Here is a 26,793-nt window from a genome sequence, read left to right on the forward strand (position 1 = left end):
GCTGTATACAAGTGTCTTGAAAAATATCTAGTCAAATATTATTTACTGTCATCATAAAATAGATAAAATAAATCAGTTATTAGAAATGAGTTATCAAAACAATTATGTTTAGAAAAAATCTCTCTGTTAAACAGAAATTGGGGAAAAAATAAACAGGGGGCTAATAATTAAGGGGGGCTAATAACTTCAACTGTATATAAATTATTTTGTTCTTATTTTTTAACATAAAACATGAACACACACTTTGATCTGTTATAGTCTGTCACACTTTAGTCACACTTTAATCCGTTTACTGCAGGGACTTTCCACAGACATACTGTTTTAATACAGACCAAATGGTATTTTCCATCCAGAACCCAACCCTACCGATAAACAATTCTCTTTTCTGCACATTCTGCATTTAAAAACTGTAAGATAAACATAATTTAGCATCTTTTACAATTTACTTCCCTCAGTGTTCAATGTCTAATGTTTTATTATTCCTATCTGGATTTTTTGGTCCTCACAGTGTAGCAAAAACAAGTGTAATATGTGTGTATGTGAAATAATTCCAACCCTCTTAATTTCTCATAGTAACATGTATTCAGGGCAAACATAACATAACATAAGAGTTCTTTAAAGTGAGCTCAGGAACACATTCAAGCTGATGTGATCATTTATTCTGTACTTTCAGTTTCTGTATAAGTCTCACTCGCATGTGATGATGACATGGATGGTTGCTAACACCAGCACTCTTGTGACAATTTTTGATATGATAAATTAGTCAAAGATTGAAACATAATTAGACAAATGAAACATAATTAGACAATTGAATTATTACTACAAAGGCACTAGAAATTTGATCAGTGCTTTAACTTCACATACCCCTTCTGAACAAGTGAAACCATCAGGGAAATAATTGTGTATTACTCTATTGATATGTCAAACTGACATCCCTTGATGAGATGAGGTAAGATGATAATATAAATATCCTGAAGTGGAAAGACTAGTTTCTGAGACTTTCTGGAAACATGGTGCTTTCAAATAAATGTATCAAATGGTTTCACAGCAAATACACAACACACAAATACAAATTACTGCATTTAATGAACTTAAAAGTTAATTACAAGTACAAATTCATTCATTCATTCATTTTCCTTCGGCTTAGTCCCTTTATTCATCAGGGGTCGCCACAGCAGAATGAACCGCCAACTAATCCAGCATATGTAAAACACAGCGGATGCCCTTCCAGCTGCAACCCAGTACTGGGAAACACCCATACACTATCACATTCACACACACACACACACACACACACACACACACACTCATACGGCCAATTTTGCTTACCCAATTCACCTATAGAGCATGTCTTTGGACTTGTGGGGAAACTGAAGCACCCGTAGAAAACCCACGTGAACACTGGGAGAACATGCACACAATTGATGCCAACTGACCAGGTACAAATTATATATGGCTATGGCGTTTTATGTCAATAAACATTTAATTACAACAAACAACACGCTTTGTACACCCATCTGTCACTTCTGTTATTTTCACTTTCATTTTATTATGTTTATGACAGCAGTGCTGAGAAATTGTGTAATGCGGGCACATGACGTAATACAGGTGTGCCTTTAAAAGGATGCCCGTAAGCAGTCCGTATTTAATCTCTGCTATCAGTTCTTGATACATACACCAAACATTTTTTTGTGCTTTGTGAGGTTGATTTAAAAATGGCATTAAAGCAGCTGACATTATTTGTGATGTGTTCATGGTTTGTCTGTAAAACTGAACAGGAATTCTTCTCATCAGTAGGTAAGCCTGATTTTTTTAAAATTCATTTATTGTTATTATTTTGTTAATTGCTTCTTTACCATGACATACATATTTGTTCTCTTCTGTGTTTTTAGTTGCTATGAAAAAGACTACAGTAATTTATAGTAAATAGTGTTTTTAACCATAGGACTACTAATGTAAACTATTTACTTGAATTAATCTGTTTTGGTAGTTCAATAGTTGCTATGGTAAAACAACAAATATAGTAATATAAATTAATTACCCATTACTGTACTAATATTATACTACTATATATTATACTACTATAATACTATATAATACATTACTATATAATGTACAGTGTTAAAAATATCCATAAATTAGCAATTTTCCATATTTTGTAATTCATGTATTTATTTATTTTTATTTTTTCCCCATTTATTTATGCTTTTAAACTGCATTATGGGACATTGATCTTTCTTCCAACAACTTTTAACAAGTTCAAAAAAGTGACTTTTATTAGCATATTTAATAGTTGATATTTAAAATCTCAATTAATATAAAATTTGATATAATCAAGTGATATTTAATAGTTTAGAGTGACATTTTCTGTATTATTTCAAACTACTAAAATGTCAAAAAAAGTCACTTTGTTAAATTGTAGTTTTTAAGAAAGACTGTAGAGTTTGAATAGAATTTTCAACATCAAAATTCAACAGAGCAGAAATCAAGGTCCCATGATGCAGTTCACAATCATAAATCAACAAAAAACACTTATGAATTACAAAATATGGAAACTGTAAATTAACAGATATATTTTACAGTGTATTTTTATACTACAATACACCAGACTTGTAGTAAAAATAACCCAGCAGACACACAACGTCATAAGATAAGATTTAGGTCGTGATGTCGGGTGACCAAACTTTAATGTATGTTATTTTCATGTCCAATAATGACGTCAAATGACATTGATATTTGGTTGTTTTTAGGTTGCGTTGGTAAGTGACCTCAAGTAAGTGGTCTTAAACTGATGTCATATTGACGTCAAATACTGACATTTATTCATCATGTATGGCAACCAAAATCCAATGTCTGATAGAAGTCATAGTGGTAACGTCCACACAATGTCAAGTTGTAACATCATTAGACGTTCATATTAAAAGTGACCAAAATTCAACGTCTCTTTGACGTTGGACACTGACGTCGGTCTGATGTTGGGTTCTGACGTCAACCCAATTTCATTTCCACCCAAAATGCAACGTCCCACAACGTTGGGGTACAACGCTAATCTGACATCATGTTGACGTCCTGTGTCTGCTGGGAAAGTATACTAGAGTATATTTATTCTACAGTTGATCAATTAATGATAGTTACCATGTAACATTCATCAAAAAGAGTTGTAAATACAGTACATACTATATAATGCACTTTATTATGGATCGTAATTAAGGGTGACTGAGGTATGTATCAATTTGGAGCAAGTTCTATATAACAGGCAGGGTCAGATCACAGATACAAGGTCAATGCAGACATAATATGTCATTGTATCATAGATCAAGTTTCACAACTTTTTAATGAAGAGGAAACCCTTCTGGACACCTTCAGTTTGTATATTGATGCTGAAGAGGAAAACCTAAAGAAAATGAAGAGGTAAAGTATATGAAAGCAATTATTTATCTTATATCTGGTTTTAGATTAAAACGTTATTACATTTATATATTTATAACACTATATGTGATGAATTGTATCTCCTGCAGTCTTCTTCTACTTCTTCAATTGGGATCATTCTCCAACCCACAGAGCCCAGAGGAAACCACGAGAGACCCTGTGGCAGCTTTCAAATTCCTCAAACGACTGAGACATGAATGGGTCAATATTGTCAAATTCACTCAACAGAGTCTATATCAGGGTGAGATCTTTTTTCATGAAGCCTCTAAATATGCATTGCAATTTATTTATGGAATTAAGTATTGGTGAAAAAAGACTAAATAAACACTTTTAAGCTATTTATTCAACTTTTTCTATGATCAGGATGCAGTTATAGATCTCTTCTTTTTGTAAAAATCTTGTAGAGTTTCAGACACTACTAGATTATTCACTCATCCCAGAGCTGGAGGATATAAACAGTGCTGCTTTAGGACTGATCGGGCTGCAGGAGATCTACAAACTCTACCCTCACAACATAACAAAAGGTGAAATATTTGTACCAGTGCAGTTTCACTGCCAGAGTTTCCCTTTTTAGTGTTTGAAAAAAATTCCAATCTGATCAATGCTTTCGTTTTGCATTTCACAGAAACACCTCTTAGTGCAGATGAAGCCTACTATATTGGTCTGGTTGCTTATGAAGAGGACAAATTCCAGCATGCCTTTCTCTGGTTTATGCACAGTCTGGAAAGATTGACAGATTTCTCATCGACTACTAAGAATGATTTGCTAAAATTTCTTAGTTCCTCTGCCTATCAGTTTGGCAACCTACCTGTGGCAATTTACTTTGGCCAAAAGCTTCTAAATCTGGGTGAGCACACGGTGATATTAGGTTTAAGTCTGCATGAAACAGAAGTTAAGAATGTCCTTTTTACCCTCTATCATGACATACATCTGATTAAAATGGTTTCTGAAATGAGCTAAAAATGCAGGGTGGCGCTTGTTTTTGTCTTTTGGGAAATGATTATTTCGCCGGAAGATGGGCATTGCTAAGAAAACAGCACTCAGTTGTGGATTATTTTCTACCAGAACCACTATTGACACCCTCTGGTGCAGAATGTTTTTCTGATGCCCAATGATGACAATAACAAGGAGCTAAATTTTATAGATGGAATTGTCTCATATTCGTTTGAGCCATTGCATCTCATGAAGGCAGGGCAGAAGCGATACATGCACTGATAGCCCCGCCCTAAAGGACCTGATAGCCCCGCCCTTAAGACATTCCATGTGACCAGAAGTGAAGAAAAAATATTTTGAGGGTGGAGGGAAGGTTAGGCTTTTGATAAAAGATTATGAGGGCAAATTATTTTTTTTACAAAATAATCAAGTGCATGAATTCATCGTTTATAACAAGTATGATTGGTAAGCTGATGATTGGTAAAAAGCTTGTTTGGCATGCTGTTCTGAGCCCTGATATAAGATTCGAGCCCTGGGTTCCCTCCCGTTAGCAGGGTGAGAGGGGAGTTTGAGCTCAGGTAGGTCTTGATGAACTCCCCTGACTCATTTCTGGCTAATGACAGATATAGGGTTGGCTAAAGAGAGATGTACGGCTTACTAAGAGCTTAACTATGATGCCAATTTGGTATGTTCAGTTTACTTAGGTTGCGTGTTTTTGTACTGTGGGAAGAAACTGGAGAACCCAGGAGAAACCCACGAAGGCACAGGGAGAACAAGCAAACTCCGCACAGAAATGTCGACTGGTTCAATAGGGACTTTACCAGAAACATTATTGCTGTAAGGCAACAGTACTAATCACTGGGCCACCGTGTCACCCAATCTAGAAAGGAGGGGGGGGTGGGAGGGGGGATTCTTCAAGACGAAGAAACTGAGGTAAGAAACTCTGGCTATTTATAGTGCGTTAGGAATCATCTGATTGCTGAATCATGTGTTAGCTAATGCAGAACCAGCCGTGGACAATCATAAGCACGTGATCCTTTTGAAATAAGAGGAGAAAAAAATAAGAGGAGAAAGTTTTGGTTTCATGCTGACTTAAATATTAATAATTTTTATTATATATTTTATTCATATTGCCTACACAATTTTGCAATTATTCTGTTGATGTCATAACCTTCTGTGCCTCAGATCCAAGTAATGAAGAAATCAAAGTTCGATTGGGCCTTTACAGACTCCTTCGTTTGCAGAGAACTTCAAACCCCGACATTTTTACATTGAACACACAGTCAAATAACTCCTACGAGGCCCTGTGTAGAGGAGAGGTTGATGAGAGGGCAAGTGAAGAGTCTCAGACTTAAATAACCATTTAAAATCTAATTATACTTCAGTGTGTATTGATTTGATGTGTTATTATGTTTGATTAAATCAGACCTCCAAGAGGCAGAGGGCGCTGTCCTGTAGGTACAGCACAGGTGGAGGAAACCCCAGACTGATGTATGCGCCAGTGAAAGAGGAAGAGTTGTGGGACGAGCCTAAAATCATCAGATATCATGATGTGATCTCAGACACAGAGATAGAGACGCTCAAGGATATCGCCAGACCTGAAGTGAATCACACATGCACACACACCTACCATATATGTAATGATTATTATATTGTACAGGCTATATTTTAAGTCCTCTTCACCAACCATTGGCTAAAGCTAACCCTCACAAAATGTTCCCACATTGTAATGAATCTTGGTATTTTTGGGGATATTACAGAAAGTTTCTTATAATAGGTCTTAACTTAAAGTCCGTTTGAACCAGAAGTTCCTGAGACTTTTATTTTAGATTGTTGATGTACTTCCAACTCAAACAGAAACTAACGGTAACCCTGCTGAAAAATACAGCTTAAACCAGCCTAGACTGATTGGCTGGTTTTAGCTGGTTGACCAGCTAAACCAGCTTGACCAGCCAAGTCAGGCTGGGAGCCCAGCCAAAACCAGCTATGTCCAGCTTAAACCAGACTGGTCATGCTGGTTTTAGCTGGATTTAGCTGGTCATTTTCCAGCCTGACCAGCTAAGACCAGGCTGGAAATGGCTGAAAACTAGCCTGGAAATGGCCAAAACCCCTCTAAAACCAGGCTGGTTGACCAGCTAAAACCAGCCAACCAGCCTAGGCTGGTTTAAGCTGGATTTTTCAGCAGGGAGAGGCATGGTTAGGAATATTGTGGCTGAAGTTAACTGTCGTCAACGCAAAAATGGCCAGACTTTGAAGGTTACCAAAACAAATCTTTTTTTTTTCAGTGGATTAATATGCACAGATTAATTGTTCGGCTTAAGAATCACAATGTGCGCTAGCAAAATAAACATTGTAAATTTTGATTTCACACGAGCTTTAAGATACGATACATCAAATTAGGATTTTTCGCAAATTCGTATTACAGAAGCCAATTGGAAAGTCGTATTACAGAAGCAAATCTTAACTTGATTTGGGATTCTTATCCTATCTGACAAAATCGTATCTTAACCATAGTTAGGAAATCATAAATTGTGTCAACAAGTTCAACAATCCACTCTCAGGTCTGTTAACAAGCAACCAACACTGCTAATGAGTTAATTAGCCAAAACAAAATAGATAAACATAACCGAAAAAAAAATTAAAAACTACCCAAAGAGGGAAGAAATCACTTTCCCGAACTCTCACATTCAATCTGCCCAGTTGGTGGAATGAACTCCCTAACTACATCAGAACAGCCGAGTCACTTGCTGTCTTCAAGAAACGACTAAAAACGCAACTGTTTAGTCTCCACTTTTCCTCCTAATCTGCAATTGCCTCTCTGGCTATACCACTAACTGAGCCCTCTTTCTCTCTCTCTCTCTCTCTCTCTCTCTCTCTCTCTCTCTCTCTCTCTCTCTCTATTAAAAAAAAAAAAAAAAAAAAAAAAAAAAAATTCTACTAATGTTTTTGCTTCTTAGACTTTTACACGCCTGAAACTTGTCTATAGCGCTTGTTCACTGCTGCTCTTATAGTTGTGCAAATTGCTTCCTTGTCCTCATTTGTAAGTCGCTTTGGATAAAAGCGTCTGCTAAATGACTAAATGTAAATGTAAATGTAAATGTAAAAACTACAAGGCATTAGTCACTGGCATTAAAACCAGTAATGCTCAGTGAAGCTTTGTTGGTCTCTGTAATGCTGGTTGGAGTACACATGCTAACTGTAATATTATGTTGGGCAGCATCCTCTAAAAGTCCTTCAAGAGTCTTTCTACGTTTCGCTCATAAATAAATGTAATGCCATTATTAGACAGCATACAAAAAGGCTTATTTTCTCGTTAGCTTTCAAAGAACTTTTAAGTTAGACAAGCTGTCTGGTTGCCAAAGTAAAGACTCAAATATTTAATTGTTTTCATTTTAATTAGTATCTGATTTCTTCTTAAAGTTATTTATGGTTTATTGTGCTATTCAGAGGTTAGAGGCTATTACTTAAAATGATCAGGTTTGGCCCATTAGTTCTAGTTCAGACAAATTTAAGCGCTGGAGATGTCTAAGGTCTAAAGGAGTGTGTGCTTTTAGCTTCACAAAGTTTGATTAAGAAATGGAAAGTTTAAACATGAGGAAAAACCTGTGCAATGGTGTCAGCTTAGACATAATGTGTGTGTTATTTGGGTATATAATGATATACCTGAAATCTTTTATTTATTCTTTTTATTTTTTAGCTTACTAGGTCTCAGATTGGATTGGGAGAAATTTCAGACATTCGTACTTCTCAAAGGTGATAATCTCATTATCGAAAGATCATTCTAATAAAAAAATTCTGTCATCATCTGATACAACTGCTGTATTAAAACCTGTTTATTTTCACACAGATACGCTTTATACTGTCATTGTAAATGCTGTAAAAATAGCATAGTTATTTCGTTAATGTGCATTAGTCCGCATTCATTAATAGTTCATGAAACTAATCTTAACGATGTGAAACTCATTACTTCTTCTTTGTTTTCAGTGTTTTTGTGGATGAGGTTGGCACAGTTGCTCGTATCAGTCAGAAGATTGCAGACATCACAGGACTGTCTGTGGAATCAGCTGAAAGACTACATGTACGTCATAGTAAGCATGTAATCACCTGCTTTTGTCAAAATGTGTTATTAGGGGTCAAAGACGAGATGTCTATTTTGGTGTTTGCATCAGATTAAATTTACAGATTGATTTTATGTGTTTAGAAGAAGCGTAGTAAACGCAAGCAAAAATCTTTTAATGCATCCAATGCTTTTTTTGTTCAAATAAATGAGGAAATAAATGATTTTGATCAAATCAATGCAGAAGATATATTTATGCAATAAATTAAAGTATACTTATTCTGACTTGTTCTTATTACTATTTTTTTATTTAAAAATGTAATATTAATAATAAATTAATATTTTAATGCTTTAAATGTGCCTGATAGGATTTTTGATATTATTATTTACAGTTAATTACACATTTTTAGTGTACATCTACTGTAAATCATAGCAAAAAAAGTTTGATAGTCATTGTTTTATATATATACTGTATATCATTTTATTTTATATTTACTCTTAATTCAGTAGATAAAACATTTTTACATTGTAAAATAAAAAGAGGTGTAATGTTTTTTCAGGTTCAAAATTATGGGATTGGTGGCAGATATTCGCCACATTTTGATGCAGGGGTAAGATCATACTCTTCATTTGTAAATGTATATAAAATTCATTATAAATTCTATATATTATAAATGTATATATAATTCATGAGTTACAGTTCATGAGGTCTCTGATTATTCTAGCTTGAACAGGCTTTCATTGTTTCTGATTGCCTCTGATCACAAAAAATTCTCGTCTCAATTAAAACATTAATAGCTGTATGGCAGTTATCAGTTTCTCTGAATTTACTGGATTTATAATCTATTTTTGTTTGGTTTTATTAAAGTCTGAGAACATTTTCCTTTAAAAATATTTATTGAGCATTTTTCGTTTATTTAAAAAATCAGGGCCACTCCCCCAAATAACCTCTTTCTCTTCTAACTGTCAGTTAAAAGTTAACTAATTTAGTTAAATGTTGCCTAAAATTGAATACACGTCTGAAAATATAGCACGTTTTTGTTACACAAAAATGCACTAAATGTGACTATATATATATATATATATACACATATATATATATATATATATATATATATATATATATATATATATATATATATATATATATATATATATATATATATATATATATTACAGGAACTAAAATTACATTTTAATTAAACACAAAACTGCAAATCCCAAAAAAATGATGAGAATTGGCAAGTGATCTCTTAGCTCTTAGCAAAGAGATCTAAGCTGTGCTTTGTAATCATAAAATAAAAATTTCCTTTATTTGAACACTTTCTTATGCATCCCTGCTTTAATAATAACTCTCTTAAGTCTTATACATTGAGCTCTCCTTGAGAATAGCCTACATGACCTGAAAATGTGAATTTGATACAAACAATGTCATTTGTATATCAACGAGAGCTTGATAGCCTTATTAACCAGTCAAATGAACGCAATATATAACTTACGAATGCTCGATCTCACAGGATGAGGTGAATGAAAGGACTGCTACATTCCTTATTTATGTAAGTCTTTCCCCATTAGTTAGAATTATAAACATTACATGTCTTCATATTCATTAGTGTAAAATGAGCAGTAAGTGATGTGTTTTGTGTAGATGAGTGATGTGGAGGTAGGGGGCGCTACTGTGTTCCCTTATGTTGGAGTTGCTGTCAAGCCGGAAAAGGTAAAATCTCAATTCTCTGATCTGTATATTACAATAATTGAAGTAAAATACACATTAATTTTCTGTCATTGAAGGGTTCCGCCGTGTTTTGGTACAACTTACACAAAAATGGAGAGCTGGATTTAAAAACAAAACACGCAGGATGCCCAGTTTTAGTGGGAAACAAATGGGGTAAAGTATTTTTTACTGGTTTGGATGACTGTTTTAGTCTTTTATAATGTATAAAATATATATTTCCTTTCAGTTTTATTAGACATGGTGTAATATTTTTTTTTCTGATTTCAGTGGCTAATAAATGGATCCATGAGTTTGGACAGGAGTTCAGGAGACCCTGCTCTTTGTTACAATGGGAATGAAAGACACTAACTTTGAAGAAATCATTTGAGTAATATGATTGTAAAAGTCATATTATATGAGCATATGTAGGCCTTTAAATTATGCAGCGTGCAATAACTGTAACCAAAGTCAAGAGAATGTGAATGTTGTTTTTCCATGTATGTATCAAGTATTTTAGATCTACGGTGTATTAACGTTTACTGCAATTTAGTTCTGTTTAAGTGCCATGTTAAATAAAAATGCAATAAGTTTCAGCGAGATATCAGTGTAAAATATCACATTACATGAAGTAAATCAGTCCAACTAGTGAGTTATTCCTGTAAAATGAGGCACTGTGTATTTTCTGCAGTTGTATTTAAAGTGTATGTTGCACATTTCTTTTTCAGTATGATTAGGAATGACGATTTACATGTTTTATTGGTGTTGGGGTATGTGTAGTAGCGTAATGTATTGTGCTTGTAAGCTATAATTTTTGAACATGAAGTCACAAACAGGATTTTTTTTTTTAACCTTACAAAAGTCTGTAAACATACTCTACCCAATGTAAAGTGCTTATACACTTTTGTTATTGTTATATTTTTAACCCATGCTGTATATGTAAACTAGAAATATTAAGCTTTCAAGTAATAAATAGTTTGTTATTATTGCTTCATGTTTAGACTACAATATTACAGTTTAAAATTTAACTGTAACTGATCCCATGGGTTGTATAGGGTGACAGTGAATGTGCTTTAATCAACCCAGGCTCATTAGAAATATGTGCCCAGGATATGTGCCCATTTTTTAGAACTGACAAATATGTATTCTGGACTTCGTTGTCTTGAAGTTTTTGTTTTCAAAAATCCTTAGAGGGAGCACTGTGTACATTTTTTTACAATGTCAAATAATTTCATATGTGCTATTTCTCGTAAATCCACCAGAGGCCACTGTGTACATTTCTGTACAATTTTAAGTCCTTCTCGTGTATATTTGTGAGAGAAGCCGGTGGGGTTGTTGTCATGACTAAAATATCAACTTGATATCGATTGATCCACTCACCCTCTTCCCTAAACCCAACCGATAGTGTTTTCAAAAGCAAACAAGAAGAGAAAAGCCATTGCAACCATGTACAAGCTTTTAACCCGACCTCACACTGCTTTTTGGGTTACGTTTTTCCTGGTTTCTGGAACAGTCCTTTGTCAGACTCAAACTTCTCTGCGTGCCAAGTGTAACGCTGTTCAAGGTGAGCTACCATCAAAAGCCGTCCATAAGGAGGTATCAGTCAGCGGTATTATCCTGTAGCGTTTGTTTTACACTTAAGATGCTACCATATGTACCCGCAAGCAAATAATTCTCGGTTCTCAAAAATGTACACCAAGGTACATTTTCTCAATGAGCCTGTGTAGGTTTTAATCTATTAATCTTCCTTAACAAGAAAAAAACTGTGGTAAAATATGTATTCAAAAGTCTTATACCTTTCCAACAATTTATAGTTTGTCATGATTGGATTAGAATTTCATTGCAAAAAAAAGAGATGAAATATTAACCACCCCAATGGTGGGATTTTCATTTTTTTTAGGTGTTTAGGTGTAGGTGTGTACTGTATTGCGCCTATAAGCAGCAAGTCGCAAATTGGATTTTTTGTTTTGATGAACCTCACAAAAGTTTGTAAACTTGTCTGTATAATTTCTGACGGTGACAGTGAAGGGTTTCAATTAATTGCTGTATGTTCCTGTTTTAAGTTGAAGGAAATATCTGTAAATTATTATAATTATAAATATCTGAAAATTATAACACAAACAGTATGTTTTTCATTTTTAAGTGACATGCAGAGAATAAGACAGCAAGTTGTTTCATGAGACTAAACACAGCAGCACACAATAAACAATTCTACAAATGTTAAATACTACAACTGTGAATGAATTGAACTATTCAATTAATCCTTTTTAAGATGTCATCTGTCAAGTATCACTGTTGTTATTTAGGTAAATGCTTGGTATTATTATTCATACAACCTTTTGAATGGATACTGGTTTGCACTGAATGTGTTGCAAACAGCTTATTAAAACTTATCAAACTTATCAACTTATAATGACTTTGAGATCTGCCCCATAAAAAACTATTAGTACTGAACTTGGCTTTACTTTAAAACATGAGTAAACCCATTGCAACTTGAAAGTTGACAGTTTAATTTTTATCACATAGTTTAGTTACCTAATTATTTTAAGGCAACAGGTTTACTCAATTAAAAAAAGTCTAAAAGTTATCACTTTTTAAATTGGGCTATTGTTTACTCTGCTGCAGTGTTCTGCTAAGTTACTTCAGAAAAATAACTTATTGCTACGCACATTATTACTTTTCTAATAACTTTGTTTGTTGAAAAGTATTTTATTATATACATTTTTTTTGTCAGTTGACTAAACACTGCTTAAAGTCTATTGTAAATCTCAATGCATAGACATTAAACTCTTTTATTTCTTTACATTTAAGTCAAACAGGACCTGTTATTTCATTTTTGGTTTAAATTGCACTATTTAAAATGTTAAACAATATCTTAATGTAAAAGTATAATACCATAACAGAAATGTGATATGTGTATTGAGTGCTTTGGTTTGAGTAAACTTTTGTAAACGTGACTGCAGCTGTCGTGTGTGTGTGTGTGTGCGTGTGTGTGTGTGTGTGTGTGTGCGTGTGTGTGTGTGTGTGTGCGCGCGTGTGCGTGTGTGTGTGTGTGTGTGCGCGTCTGTGTGTGTGTGTGTATGACGAACCTGACAAAAGTCTTATCGTCGATCCCAGTTGTAAGAGCAACAACTAATAACTTGACTTCTAGTTGATCTTTTGGAAAAGTGGCAGAAGGTTGATTTTTCAGATGAATCATCTGTTGAACTGCATCCCAATCATAATACTGCAGAAAACCTATTGGAACCCGCATGGACCCAAGATTTTCACAGAAATCAGTCAAGGTTGGTGAAGGAAAAGTCATGGTTTGGAGGTACATTCAGTATGGGGGTGTGTGAAAGATCTGCAGAGTGGATGGCTACATCAACAGCCTGAGGTATCAAGACACTTGTGCTGCCCTTTACAAACCACAGGAGAGGGCAAATTCTTCAGCAGGATAGCGCTCCTTCTCATACTTCAGCCTCCACATCAAAGTTCCTGAAAGCAAAGAAGGTCAAGGTGCTCTAGGATTGGCCAGCCCAGTCACAAGACATGTACATTATTGAGCATGTCTGGGGTAAGATGGTGGAGGCATTGAAGATGAATCCAAAGATTCTTGATGAACTCTGGGAGTCCTGCAAGAACGCTTTATTTACTATTCCAGATGACTTTATTAATAAGTTATTTGAGTCATTGCAGAGATGTATGGATGCAGTCCTTCAAGCTCATGGGAGTCATACACAATATTAATTCTTTTTCCACTGCACCATGACTTTATATTCTATACTGTACATTATTTCTGTTAAGTGAGGCCTTTAGAGGCCTTTGCCTTTCATATAAGCCACTTCTGATACCAAATGATCAACTAGAAGTCAAGTTATTATTTGTTGTTCCTAAAACTTGGATAGGCGACAAGACTTTTGAAAGGTAGTGTATATGACATATCAAAAACAATTCTTGTTCAACAATATGTAAAATGTACAAAGATGTCCATCTTTATTTAACAATGTGTTATCAGACAGACACTTTAGTCTTAGGCAAATAATTTGTTTTACACATATATTCCTTTTCAAATTATTGAAACACCTTCAGTCATCTCTTAAGTTAATAATGTGGCATATATAACATGCTTTGCTCTTAACCTGTCAGTAAAGATTTATAAACTATTAATAAATACAACAACCTGACTAAATCTTCTACTGCATAGCCTCGGGAAATATTTTTCTGTCTTCTTTGCGCTCGTGGTTTTTATTTAGCAGTTCACTCCTGTCTTGTAATCCGAGAACTCTGTTGAGCGGCCAATCTGTGCTGTTTTTGACTGGCCAGTTTAAAGATTGGCTGAACTGAAGGGCGGAGCTGACTGGAGACAGGCAGGAGAGCTCTGGTAGGTTAATCCCTGAGGGAGGCGGGCCAGGAAAGAAGGAAATCTGCCTTTGGATTGGATGTACCTGGGGAAAGGGAAGGGGTTTGGGGAAGCTGTAGGGCAGCAGAAGGGGATGAGAAATTGACTGCATACTAGCTATAACACATATAGGACACACAGAGAAAAATAAAATCAGTGTTAAAATATAAATCATAAAGGCTTAAATCAACAATAATTAGTAACCCTTTACAATAACAGAACATGAATAATGATGTATTCATACGCAAACTAAACATTACTTTATTATGAATTAATGATGAGTTAATGCCTGCGCTAATAATGAGCTAACTTTACAACATGAGTCAGAAGAGTTCATGTGTGAATAATGCCTACTTTAATTACTTGTTATTACATGTTGTTAATTAATGTATTAGGTTTAAGCTACATGTAACCAACATGAACTCGTGAGCTGTTAATGTATAATTAGGCCATGACTTTACTTGGAGGGGCACATCATCATTAACCAACCCAGGCTCATTCTGAAAACGTACCTCTATAGACGTTTCTGGAGACCGCGAAATATGTCCCGTATGTTTTGTTTTCGCGAATCCACCAGAGGTCGCTGTGTATGCTTTTTGTGATCTCAAATTTCCCTCGCGAGTGCCATTCGTGCCTGCTGTTCTGTGTAAACCCACTAGATGTCGCTGTCGACTCACTTTTTAACAGACTTTCCGACTGACTGAGCGAACGATTGGCTGACCCACCCTCCCCCTTCCCTAAACCCAACCAATTTTATCGACTGACCCACCCACCCACTTCCCTAACCCTAAAATAAAAGCCCTCATCTGATTTTTTTTACCATGTTTTCAGATTTTACCACATCCTCACCCTGCTATTTACTTGTTGTTTTTATTTTTTGGATTCTGTTTTTGTCTTACCTGCTATCTGGAACCACCCTTCACCAGACTCGAACCCTGTCTTCGTGGTCAATTCCTGTCTGCGTCTCAAGTCCGCCGACGTATATGTCGCGCTAACAGGACAAACTGGTTGCAGCTGGAATGCGTCCATATGGAGGTAAGCGGTCGGTCAGCTGGTAAGCGCAGAAAGGAACGGCGTCACACCGCCCCGTAGCGTTCGTTTAAAAAAATCAAATGCAGCCATACGTGCCTCCGACTACGTAATTCGCTGTCTCCAGAAACGTCTGTAGGGCTACGTTTTCACAATGAGCCTGTGTTGCAATTAACTCATCCTTAACTACTCATGAACTCATGTGTTTAAACTGTTCATGTTGATGTTGACTGAACACTTTTCTATTGCTATTCAGTGTAAATGAACTAGACGGATGTGCATAAGAAGTTCAAGAGTAGTTAAGAATGGGTTAATGATGATGTGCCCCTCCAAGTAAAGTCATGATATAATTATACATAAACATTTCAAGAGTTCATGATGGTTAAATTAAGCATAAACTAATATGGTAATTAATACATTAATTAACAAACAATCATGTACTAAAAAGTAATTAGGGTAGCCGTTATTCACAAATGAACTCATGTGACTCATGCTGTAAGATGGCTTATGTAGTTAAAGTAGTTCACGATTAGCGCATGCATTAACTCATCATTAATTCATAATAAAATAATATTGAGCTTACATATTAAAACATCATATTCACTTATTGTAAAGTGTTACCCAATAATTCATTATTCAAAGTTCAATATTACCCCTGTCAATAGAAGAGTTGTAGAAGGAAAGCTGAGGAGGAAAGACAGAGAAAGGGACAGATGGTGTATTCTGAAAATAAAAAAAATGAAATAACAAAACACAATTATAATCTAGAAAACAAAAGGTCAATAATAAAATTGTAAACATATTTACGCACCTGTGGGCAGGTTGGAAGACCTGGATAGTTCACTAAGATTAGCTTGCTGAAGTTAAACCTGTAGGTAAAGCGTTTCCCTTTGGTCTTGTGTAAAATGCGCTTATTATAATAATACCTGAAAAAACAAAAACAATATTAAGCTCATTAAATATCATAAATACATGCCCATCTGTGTTTCTTTTAAAGGGATTAGTTGACTTGACTTGAAAAAGCGAGTAAACCCATTGCCTTAAAGTTATTTAAGAATTATTACTTAAATAATTCAACAAGGGCAACACGGTGGCGCAGTGGGTATCGCTGTCGCCTCACAGCAAGATGGTCGCTGGTTTGAGCCCCGTCTGGGTCAGTTGGCATTTCTGTGTGGGTGCTCCTGTTTCCCTTACAATCCAAAGACATGCGGCACAGGTGAATTGAATAAACTAAATTGGCCATAGTGTATGAGTGTGAATGAATGTGGGTATTTCCCAGTACTGGGTTGCAGCTGGAAGGGCATCCGCTGTATAAAACATATGCTGGATAAGTTGGTGGTTCCTTCGGCTTAGTCTCTTCATTCATCAGGGGTCGCCAAAGCAGAAGGAAAATGAATAAATAAATGAGTAAATAATTCAACAATTTAAATGGATCTAAATAAAACTGTTGCTTTTAAAGCAATGGGTTTACTCCCTTTTTTAGGTAATGTAAATAATTACTTTTTACCATGTAGTACACTGTAAAAAAATTATATGACAAAAGTAATGACAACAAATGTTTCATGCTACTTTAACTCATTTCAATAGGTTAGTTAGATTTAATGTGTTTTTTTTTGTTGTTGTTGTTGTTGCTATGACTAGAAAAGTTCATTTGATTCAATTGAAAAAGTTTATACAGCAAGAGTTTTTTTTTTACACTGTAATATAAATGATGGATTTATGTGGGGTTTCTATATTTTTTGTATATGTAAATGTCTACTTGCAAATGTCTACAATGCATGCATAACAGAATCTGTAATCATATAGAAAATATTTTATATAAGTCATATGACATTTTTACTAAAACATTTATTTATGCTGAAGCATAATTTTTAACTGTTGATATCAATTAACAAAATAGGCTTACATATCCCACAGGTAGATACATCAATATTGTTTTGTGTGACAGTATGGTTTATTGTAAATTGGTGCTTTTTGGGTTTTGGCATTTGTTTATATTGTTTTTTTTTAATTCATATTTTAATGTTTTATTTTTGTTTTTGGTTTTGATGTTGATTTTATGTAAATTTATAATTTTATTTGTTGGATGGACTACATGGAGAATAGCCACTGCATTGGCTAATGTATGTAGATGTAATATATACAGTTAAGATCAGAATTGTTAGCCCCCCCTGAATTATTAACCCCCTGTTTATTTTTTTCCCCAATTTCTGTTTAACGGAAGGAAGATTTTTTTTAACACATTTCTAAACATAATAGTTTTAATAACTCATTTCTAATAACTGATTTATTTAATATTTGCCATGATGACAGTGAATAATATTTTAGTAGATATTTTTAGGACACTTCTATACAGCTTAAAGTGACATTTAAAGGCTTAACTAGGTTAATTAGGTTAACTAGGCAGGTTAGGGTAATTAGGCAAGTTATTGTATAACGATGGTTTGTTCTGCAGACAATCGAAAAAAAATATAGCTTAAAGGGGCTAATAATTTTGACTAATTTATTCTTGTTGAAATACTTTCTCCAGAAGAAAAAATATTATCAGACATACTGTGAAAATTTCCTTGCTCTGTTAAACATCATTTGGGGAATATTTAAAAAAAGAAAAAGAAAAAAATCAAAGGGGGTCTAATAATTCTGACTTCAACTGTATATACATGTATATTCTTTGATTTATGAATTGCTGGTGTCAGTGAATGTACCTTAAAGCTCTGCTGAGTTTGTCATAATTCATGTGTGGTTTGCCCTTCCTCTCCCCCCACAGTTTAGCCAGTCTTTCTGGGTCTCTGATCACAAACTCTCCCCATTCGCTGCCCCATGTTATAGCTCCGCCCTCGCCACGCCCCAAAAGCTCCAACAGAAAGTGCCACAACTGCACCTGCCGCGACCCTGGAGACCAAGCGGGTTTATACGCCCAGTCCGGAAACAGCACTGCTGAGGGAAACAAAGTTATCAATGCTTAAGGGATGGAAAGAGAATAGAAACAATTCTGTCAAAACAGTTGACTGATGCACGGTAACCTCCAAATCGCCAAAATGACAATTCAGTTTACAACCATTTTTCAAAGATGAAACCCTATTAAAAGACATAGGTGAAGAATCATATGCATAAAAATATAATTTGAAAATTTCCATGTTAAAGATTTCCAGTTAAATGGTTAAGTATATACAGTAGTCAACATTTGTAGTGGATTAAAATAGTTTTTCAAAATTGTGTTAAACCAAGAATGTTTTTTTTTAATAGTTTTGGGATAACTTTGACGAAACATTACATAAATAAATAAATAAATACACATTACATTTACATTACATTACATTACAACTTTGACGAAAGGTTTGATCTGCTTCAAATGTTGACTAGCCGTAGGTCTAAATTTGCTGTTCCACCATTTGCATGTTTTTTTTTTTTTATTAATTTAAAATATTTATTTGGGTTGTTTTTGCTACCTGAAGTAAGTTTGAAATGTCAACAGTTGATAAGGAACAACTGAGACAAGCAGTGACTATACTGTAAATTTACAGATAAAATTATGAAAACTGTTAGTATTCCAACACAATCTCACGGCAATTCGTAACTTTTTTTTTAGTGGCTAATTCGTACGAATTCGTACGATCTAATTCGTACAATTTAGTACGATTTGCTCATCCTCCAATGACGGTTGGGTTTAGGGGCGGGGTTAGGTACCACGCCTCCTTTTTAAAATCGTACCATTTCGTACGACTGAACTCGTACGAATTAGCCACTAAACTGTCAAAACGTAAAATACTTATGTTTTCTCGTGAGATCAGGCTGAGTATTCTGACTATTTTGTTATCCAACTTGTTTTAAAGTATCATTAAAGGGATATTTCATGTAAAAATTAAAATTTCCTCATCATATTTGACCTCAAGTGGTTCTAAACTTTTATGAATTTCTTTCTTGGTAAACATAAAACAGGTTATTGTGAAGAATGTTGGGAAAAAAATCAGCCATTTATATACATATTACACTGTTAACAAATTTCCTGTAGAATTTACAGTAATTTACCATCAGCAGTTTGCCATCAACAAATTTACAGCAAATATACTGTAATAATACGTACAGGGTTTTTAGTATTAGTATTTACAGTGTTGTTTATCTTTACTGTAAAATATACTGTATTTTTGTCTTTTCAACTGTAATATATTTTCATACAATGAAAATATTTACTTTAATAATGATAATCCATTGTTCATTTATCTAAAAACAGTCCAAATTACAGTATTGTATTGTGATTGACCAGGTTTCAAGCTCTTTTTTTTTACTGTATTTCAATTCACAGCTAATTAAAATTACTGTTTTAATGTCGTTAAAAGGATATTTCCCACAATGCAACTTTACAGTAGCATACATACTACATAGCTGTCATACATTCATTCATTCACTTTCCTTCGCCTTAGTCCATGATTTATCAGGGATTGACACAGCGGAATGAACCGTCATCTATTCCAGCATATGTTTTACACAGTGGATGCTCTTCCAGCCGTAACCCAGTACTGGGAAACACCCATACACTCTTGCACACATTCACTTACACTACGGCCAATGTAGTATATTCAATTCACCTGTACCGCATGTCTTTGGACTGTGAGGGACACCGGAGCACTCGGAGGAAACCCACACCAACATGGGGGAACATGCAAACTCCACACAGAAATCTCAACTGACCCAGCCGAGGCTCAATCTAGCAACCTTCTTGCTGTGAGGCGACAGTGCCAACCACTGAGCCAGCGTGCCACCCAACTATCATACAGTGAAATACTGTGTAATTTACTAAATTTGTTAACAGTGAGTAGAAATAAACGCATTATGGAGGTCAATGGCTGCTTTTTCCAGCATTCTTCAGTATGTCTCTTTTAGTGTTAGACGAAAAAAAGAAACTCAAACAGGCTTGAACAAGTGGAGAATGAGTAAATGATGATGACAGAATTGTAATTAAGGGTGAACTATCCCTTAAACATTAATTCATTTTCTTTTCGGCTTAGTCCCTTTATTAATCTGGGGTTGCCACAGCGAAATGACCCGCCAACTTATCCAGCATATGTTTTACACAGCGGATGACTTGTCGGGAAAAACCGGAGCACCCGAAGCAAACCCACGCTAACATGGGGAGAACATACAAAATCAGAAATGCCAATTGACCCAGCCAAGGCTTGAACCAGTGACCTTCTTGCTGTGAAGCGATTGTGCTACCCACTCCGCCACCATGACGCCCCCTCCCTTAAATATACCATATTGATAATAATAAACAAATAGAAAGAAAATATATTCAAATATATACAGGAGCTACAATGAATTTGTTAACTTTAAATGTAATTTAAATAATGTCAAATAAAAACTGCTGAATTATTTTTAAATAATAGATAAATAAATAAAATTATTAATAAATTAACATTTTATGAAACTCTTAAACAGCAAGAACAAATATTTTATTAGTTTATTTTGTTGTTTACCTGTATTTCAGTGTGACCACTGCCATGAACAACTGAACATGCAAATGTGTTATTAAATTATAGAGATCAAATGTTTCAAGTAAATTCTCTTTACTATTTTAAAGAGAATTGGCGAACAAAAATCGCTGCATTACACGAACAAACAAACACATAAACAGTTTAATAAATTGAGTTTTTTATTACTTAATATTTATAAATTTGTATTACCTGATATACTACTACCCTAAATTCAGAAGCAAGGTTTATTTAAACAACATTTACATTCGGTAGCAGAAATAGTCATAACTAAATAACACACAATAGGGTTATGAAGAGAAAGAATATTTTAAAAGATTGAAACTAACAAACAAATAAATAAACAAACAAAAAACAAACAAATAAATAAACAAATAAAGTATTTTTGTCCAGGATATAATGCTGAAATATTGTTTATCAGCAATACATCACCAGTGTTATATGATTTGCATAAAATCATATTAATAAATTGAGTTTTTTATTATTTAATATTTGTAATTTTGTATTACTTAATATACTACTACCCTAAATTCAGAAGCAAGGTTTATTTACATAACATTTACATTCTATAACAGAAATAGTCATAACTAAATCACAAACAATAGGATTTTAAGAGAAAGAATATTTAAAAAAATGGAAACAAACAAACAAACAAACAAACAAACAAACAAATAAATAAATAAATAAACAAATAAAGTATTTTTGTCCAGGATATAATGCTGAAATATTGTTTATCAGCAATACATCACCAGTGTTATATGATTTGCATAAAATCATATTAATAAATTGAGTTTTTTATTATTTAATATTTGTAATTTTGTATTACTTAATATACTACTACCCTAAATTCAGAAGCAAGGTTTATTTACATAACATTTACATTCTGTAACAGAAATAGTCATAACTAAATCACAAACAATAGGATTTTAAGAGAAAGAATATTTTAAAAAATGGAAACAAACAAACAAACAAACAAACAAACAAACAAACAAATAAATAAATAAATAAACAAATAAAGTATTTTTGTCCTGGATATAATGCTGAAATATTGTTTATCAGCAATACATCACCAGTGTTATATGATTTGCATAAAATCATATTAATAAATTGAGTTTTTTATTATTTAATATTTGTAATTTTGTATTACTTAATATACTACTACCCTAAATTCAGAAGCAAGGTTTATTTACATATAACATTTACATTCTATAACAGAAATAGTCATAACTAAATCACAAACAATAGGATTTTAAGAGAAAGAATATTTTAAAAAATGGAAACAAACAAACAAACAAACAAACAAACAAACAAACAAATAAATAAATAAATAAACAAATAAAGTATTTTTGTCCTGGATATAATGCTGAAATATTGTTTATCAGCAATACATCACCAGTGTTATATGATTTGCATAAAATTAGTTTAATAAATTTTTTTTTTATTATTTAATATTTGTGATTTTGTATTACTTAATATACTACTACCCTAAATTCAGAAGCAAGGTTTATTTACATAACATTTACATTCTGTAACAGAAATAGTCATAACTAAATCACAAACAATAGGATTTTAAGAGAAAGAATATTTTAAAAGCTAAAAAAAAAAAACAGTTAAGCAGAATCTACTGCAGAATTAACTGCCATTGTGAGAATAACATATTATCCTGTAATCCTTAAAAGAAATGTAATCTGATTATGAGCATTTAGAAATGCAATATACTCTAATTATAAGCACTTATTTTTTGGAATCTTATTATATAATCAGGTAAACAGCATAAATCACAAATATCATAAATATCTATTAGCAACGACTGAGAGATTGAAAAAAAGCTGCAACGCTCTCCTCCTCACACACACACACACACTTACTTCTGCTCCAGTAAGTCGAGGAAAAAGGGCCGAGAGAGGAATTACAATTACACTCCATCTGTAAGATATTAATATATTCATCATTCTCTTTATAATCTGCATCATCTTTGCTGAATTCAATTAAATCTTTGTGTAAAAAAAGAAGAAGTCATTTGATTGTAATGCAATAACTTCCAGCGGACTGTCAGTTCATGTCAGGACTGTGTTTCGCTGAATACTTGGATGAAAATATTAGATTTTCAGAGATTTAATTTTAATTAGTCATTCAAAAAAGAAATGTTGCATATTTTGTAATCTGCTGATGATGTCAGACTATCAAAAAATGGATAAAAAGCGTTTTCAGCAAAAGCTTTACATGCATTTCTCAAATAATAATAGTGTTTGGGGTTTTTTGTAAACTACAAACTCAAATTCTTTGCATTTGAATATGTTCACATTACATTACACTACTATAATAAGTTTACTTATTAACTTATTAATACTTATTACTTATTAATAATAAGTACTTAAAGCAAACTTATTAATATTACTATAATAAGTTCACATTAAATTACTAAATTTAATTTGTTTGAATTCAGCCTATACATTGTTTATAACTATTTTACAACAATTTTGCTTTGCGTTTTAATACGTTTTTCATTACATGATGCTACTTTAAAACACTTTTAATTAAATTCTTAACATAAATTATCAGTAAATATTTTTCTGAAACTCACAAGCAACCACACGCGCATGCAGGTACAGTAGTGTATACTTTCCTCCTCATATAAATATATATATAGCATACAGTGCACTTCTGAAAGCTGTTGTTAAAGAGAGCTGCTTTACCTGTCCTGCAGAGATGCTCTATTTGGAAGAAAAACACCTGTAAAGCCTCACTATTTATCTTTACCTCTATCCGTCTTTCTTATTTACCATACTATTAACTTTATCCTGATCTCTACTTCTTTTTCTCCCCCTCTCTCTCTTTCTCTGTCACTCCATACTGACGGGAGAATCCAAGCTTTCCTTTTTAAGGAGGATGTTTTGTATTGGATGTGGATTTGCCTGGTTTAGCACACAAGGAGAGAGAGAGAGAGAGAGAGAGAGAGAGAGAGAGAGAGAGAGAGAGAGAGAGAGAGAGAGAGAGAGAGAGAGAGAGAGAGAGAGAGACTTTTTTTACTTTGCCTTATCCTTTAAATCATTGAGTTTTATCTTTTTTCAGTGAGTTTCTAACTGTTTAAAATACATGTTTTTAATCGTATGATCAGTTGTTCTTTTAATAAGTCAAAATAACCATGTTGTCATTTTAAGATCTATTTTCATAGATCATCATATATTTATTGTTATAAATATAAAATAATTTAAAGTTAATTTCGTGTGAAGTAATCCCAAAAATAGGATGTATAATATTTGACCCATAGGTCAAAACTATGTGTGTGTGTGCAAATATGCCATTTTATTTCATTAACATATTACTACTTTTATTAAAAAAACATCCTAAATTATATATATATATATAATAGGTGGGCATAGATTCATTTTTTAATCTAGACTAATCTCACTGCAATCTTGGAATTAATCTAGATTAAAATGGCTCATTTGAATTCTGCCGAAGGCATTCAGAATATGTGTGCTACCAAAATAATGACCAAAAGTAAGTCTTTGAGAACGGGTTTCTCATGCCAGGTGGCGCATTAGACCAGGGGCTCTTCTCCTGTTTCCAAAATGCATCACAAACTGTGTGAGAAACTGTTCTACTATGATCTTTGGTGATGAAAATAAATAATGTTCAATAAGATGTACATGTGTTTACTAACTGTTTATTCAGTTAAACATGAATTTTAAACTGTAGCCTCGAAACTCTGAGCTTACCTTAATCCAACTAAAGTCATAACTGAACTAAACAGAAATGGAATTAAGATGTGGAGTATGCATATATTAGTGGCATTATTGAAGTAAACACTACGATCAAACTACTACCGTCATATAGGACTTCATTTATATATATTAACATATAAGCTTTAAAGAATTAACTTGAATGTTTATTTTTTTATTGTTTTCACACCAGGACAAAATAACATCCTAAATAACGTCCTAAAATGATACAATCCGAATCAACATGCATAATTATTTTCTTAAAATACTCCATAACCGTCCTCAGCTCATGAACATTTGTTAAATCACAGAACAACAAGCCAAATGCATATCTTCAGAGGTGAAATAAATGGAGAATAACAGATGGAAGAATGACTGTATATCTCTCTGTCTGCACTCACACACACACACACACACGCGCGCGGCAGTGTGACAGGTGACACCGGAGGCTTTTAATTCCAGTGTACACACAAATTCTGGTCCAGACAGACATTAATAATTCATGCTGTTAATTGAGTTGAACGTTGTGCTTTTAGTCGTAGATCTGTAGGTCTGACACACACACACACACGCACACTGAGACTTCTGAATACACACATCACATACGGTTAAGCTATACAAAAGCAATAAGAGTAAATGCACTTTTTAAAGTGATACATTACAGACAAAAACAGTTTTCTCATACACCTTTCTATTTTTAGATTTTAGGCTTTTTGTCTTTTTATTCATTCATTTATTTTCCTTCGGCTTAGTCCCTTTATACATCAGGGGTCGCCACAGCGGAATGAACCGCCAACTTATCCAGCATATGTTTTACACAGCGAATGCCCTTCCAGCTGTAACCCAGTACTGGGAAACAGCCATATACATACTCATTCACACACATGCACTACAAACAATTTATCTTACCCAATTCACCTATAGCGCATGCCTTTGGACTGTGGGGGAAACAATAGCACCTGGAGGAAACCCACGCGAACAGAGGGAGAACATGCAAACTCCACACAGAAATGCCAACTGACCCAGCCGGAACTCAAACCAGCGACCTTCTTGCTGTGAGGAGATAGTGCTAAACACTGAGCCACCGTGTCACCCTTTTTGGCTATTCATGAGGATTTTTTGTCTAATGTCAGAAAACATTCAAAATACCCTTTTAGATTTTTTATTTTGTCACACTTTATCAACTTGAGTCTATAGATTTCAATAACAATACATCATTTTATAGAAATTAGTTTTTTTTACATAAATCTCCATTTCAGCAGCATTTACTTTGTTACAGAGGTATATGTTCATTCATAATTTACCTCATTATATACAGTGTTTAACAAGCAAAATGTAATAATAATAATAACAATAATAATAATGATAAAAATAATAATCAAATCTGGGCAGTTCTAATTTTCTTAACCTATGAAGTGAGAAAAGAATCCCCAAATTTGCCTCTTTAAAAACTTTTACTCTAAATATAAACTGTTCAATGTTCAGATTTTTGTGCTAGAAATGTATGCAAATTAGCACATATTTACTAAAGCAGTGTCTGTTTTGCATATATAGACAAAACACCCTGTAAAAATGACCAGCTTTTGACTAGCATAAGACAAGCTTTTTATTTTAATCACGTTTCAACAGAATTCTTAGTTATCCTTAAGGACCAAGGTGTTTTTTTACATGCATTTTTTATTTCTCTTTGCTATTTTTTGCTATTGGAGCCTAATTCGAATTAAAACCTAAGTATCATCTTTTGATAAGATGTACTTTTAGAGAAAAATGTTGTCCATATATGTGGACTCCTGGTCCAAATTTACATAAAACACTTTTTCCTGATTTTTTTTAAACGCATATATGACATAGACATTTTTTTTGAACTTGCTTTGACTATCAGAGAGTAAAAACAACATGTTTTCCCATTTTGGACAGTTAAAAGGGTTTGGGACATTTCATATGCTGCAAAACAGTTGCAGGATGACACCGTGTGTCTGTAACAAAATATAAAACATTCAAAGTATTTTAAATAGCCACTTAAGAGCTAAATGTGCTGT

General features: G+C 33.7%; 1 protein-coding gene across 1 annotated transcript; it reads left to right on the forward strand.

Moving 5' to 3' along the window:
• The first annotated feature begins 1,667 nt into the window (after window positions 1–1,667).
• Window positions 1,668–12,322, forward strand: zgc:152670 (uncharacterized protein LOC557059 homolog). The gene is made up of 14 exons (XM_056467846.1): window positions 1,668–1,797; window positions 3,315–3,411; window positions 3,519–3,670; window positions 3,834–3,953; window positions 4,055–4,276; window positions 5,548–5,693; window positions 5,789–5,965; window positions 8,060–8,115; window positions 8,347–8,440; window positions 8,980–9,030; window positions 9,937–9,975; window positions 10,068–10,136; window positions 10,211–10,307; window positions 10,422–12,322. Exons 1-14 carry the CDS (start codon window positions 1,716–1,718, stop codon window positions 10,490–10,492), a joined length of 1,473 nt encoding a protein of 490 aa, XP_056323821.1. The 5' UTR covers window positions 1,668–1,715; the 3' UTR covers window positions 10,493–12,322.
• Window positions 12,323–26,793: the final 14,471 nt, after the last annotated feature.

Source organism: Danio aesculapii, chromosome 2 (genome assembly GCF_903798145.1).
Source record: "Danio aesculapii chromosome 2, fDanAes4.1, whole genome shotgun sequence".
NCBI classification, from domain to species: domain Eukaryota; kingdom Metazoa; phylum Chordata; class Actinopteri; order Cypriniformes; family Danionidae; genus Danio; species Danio aesculapii.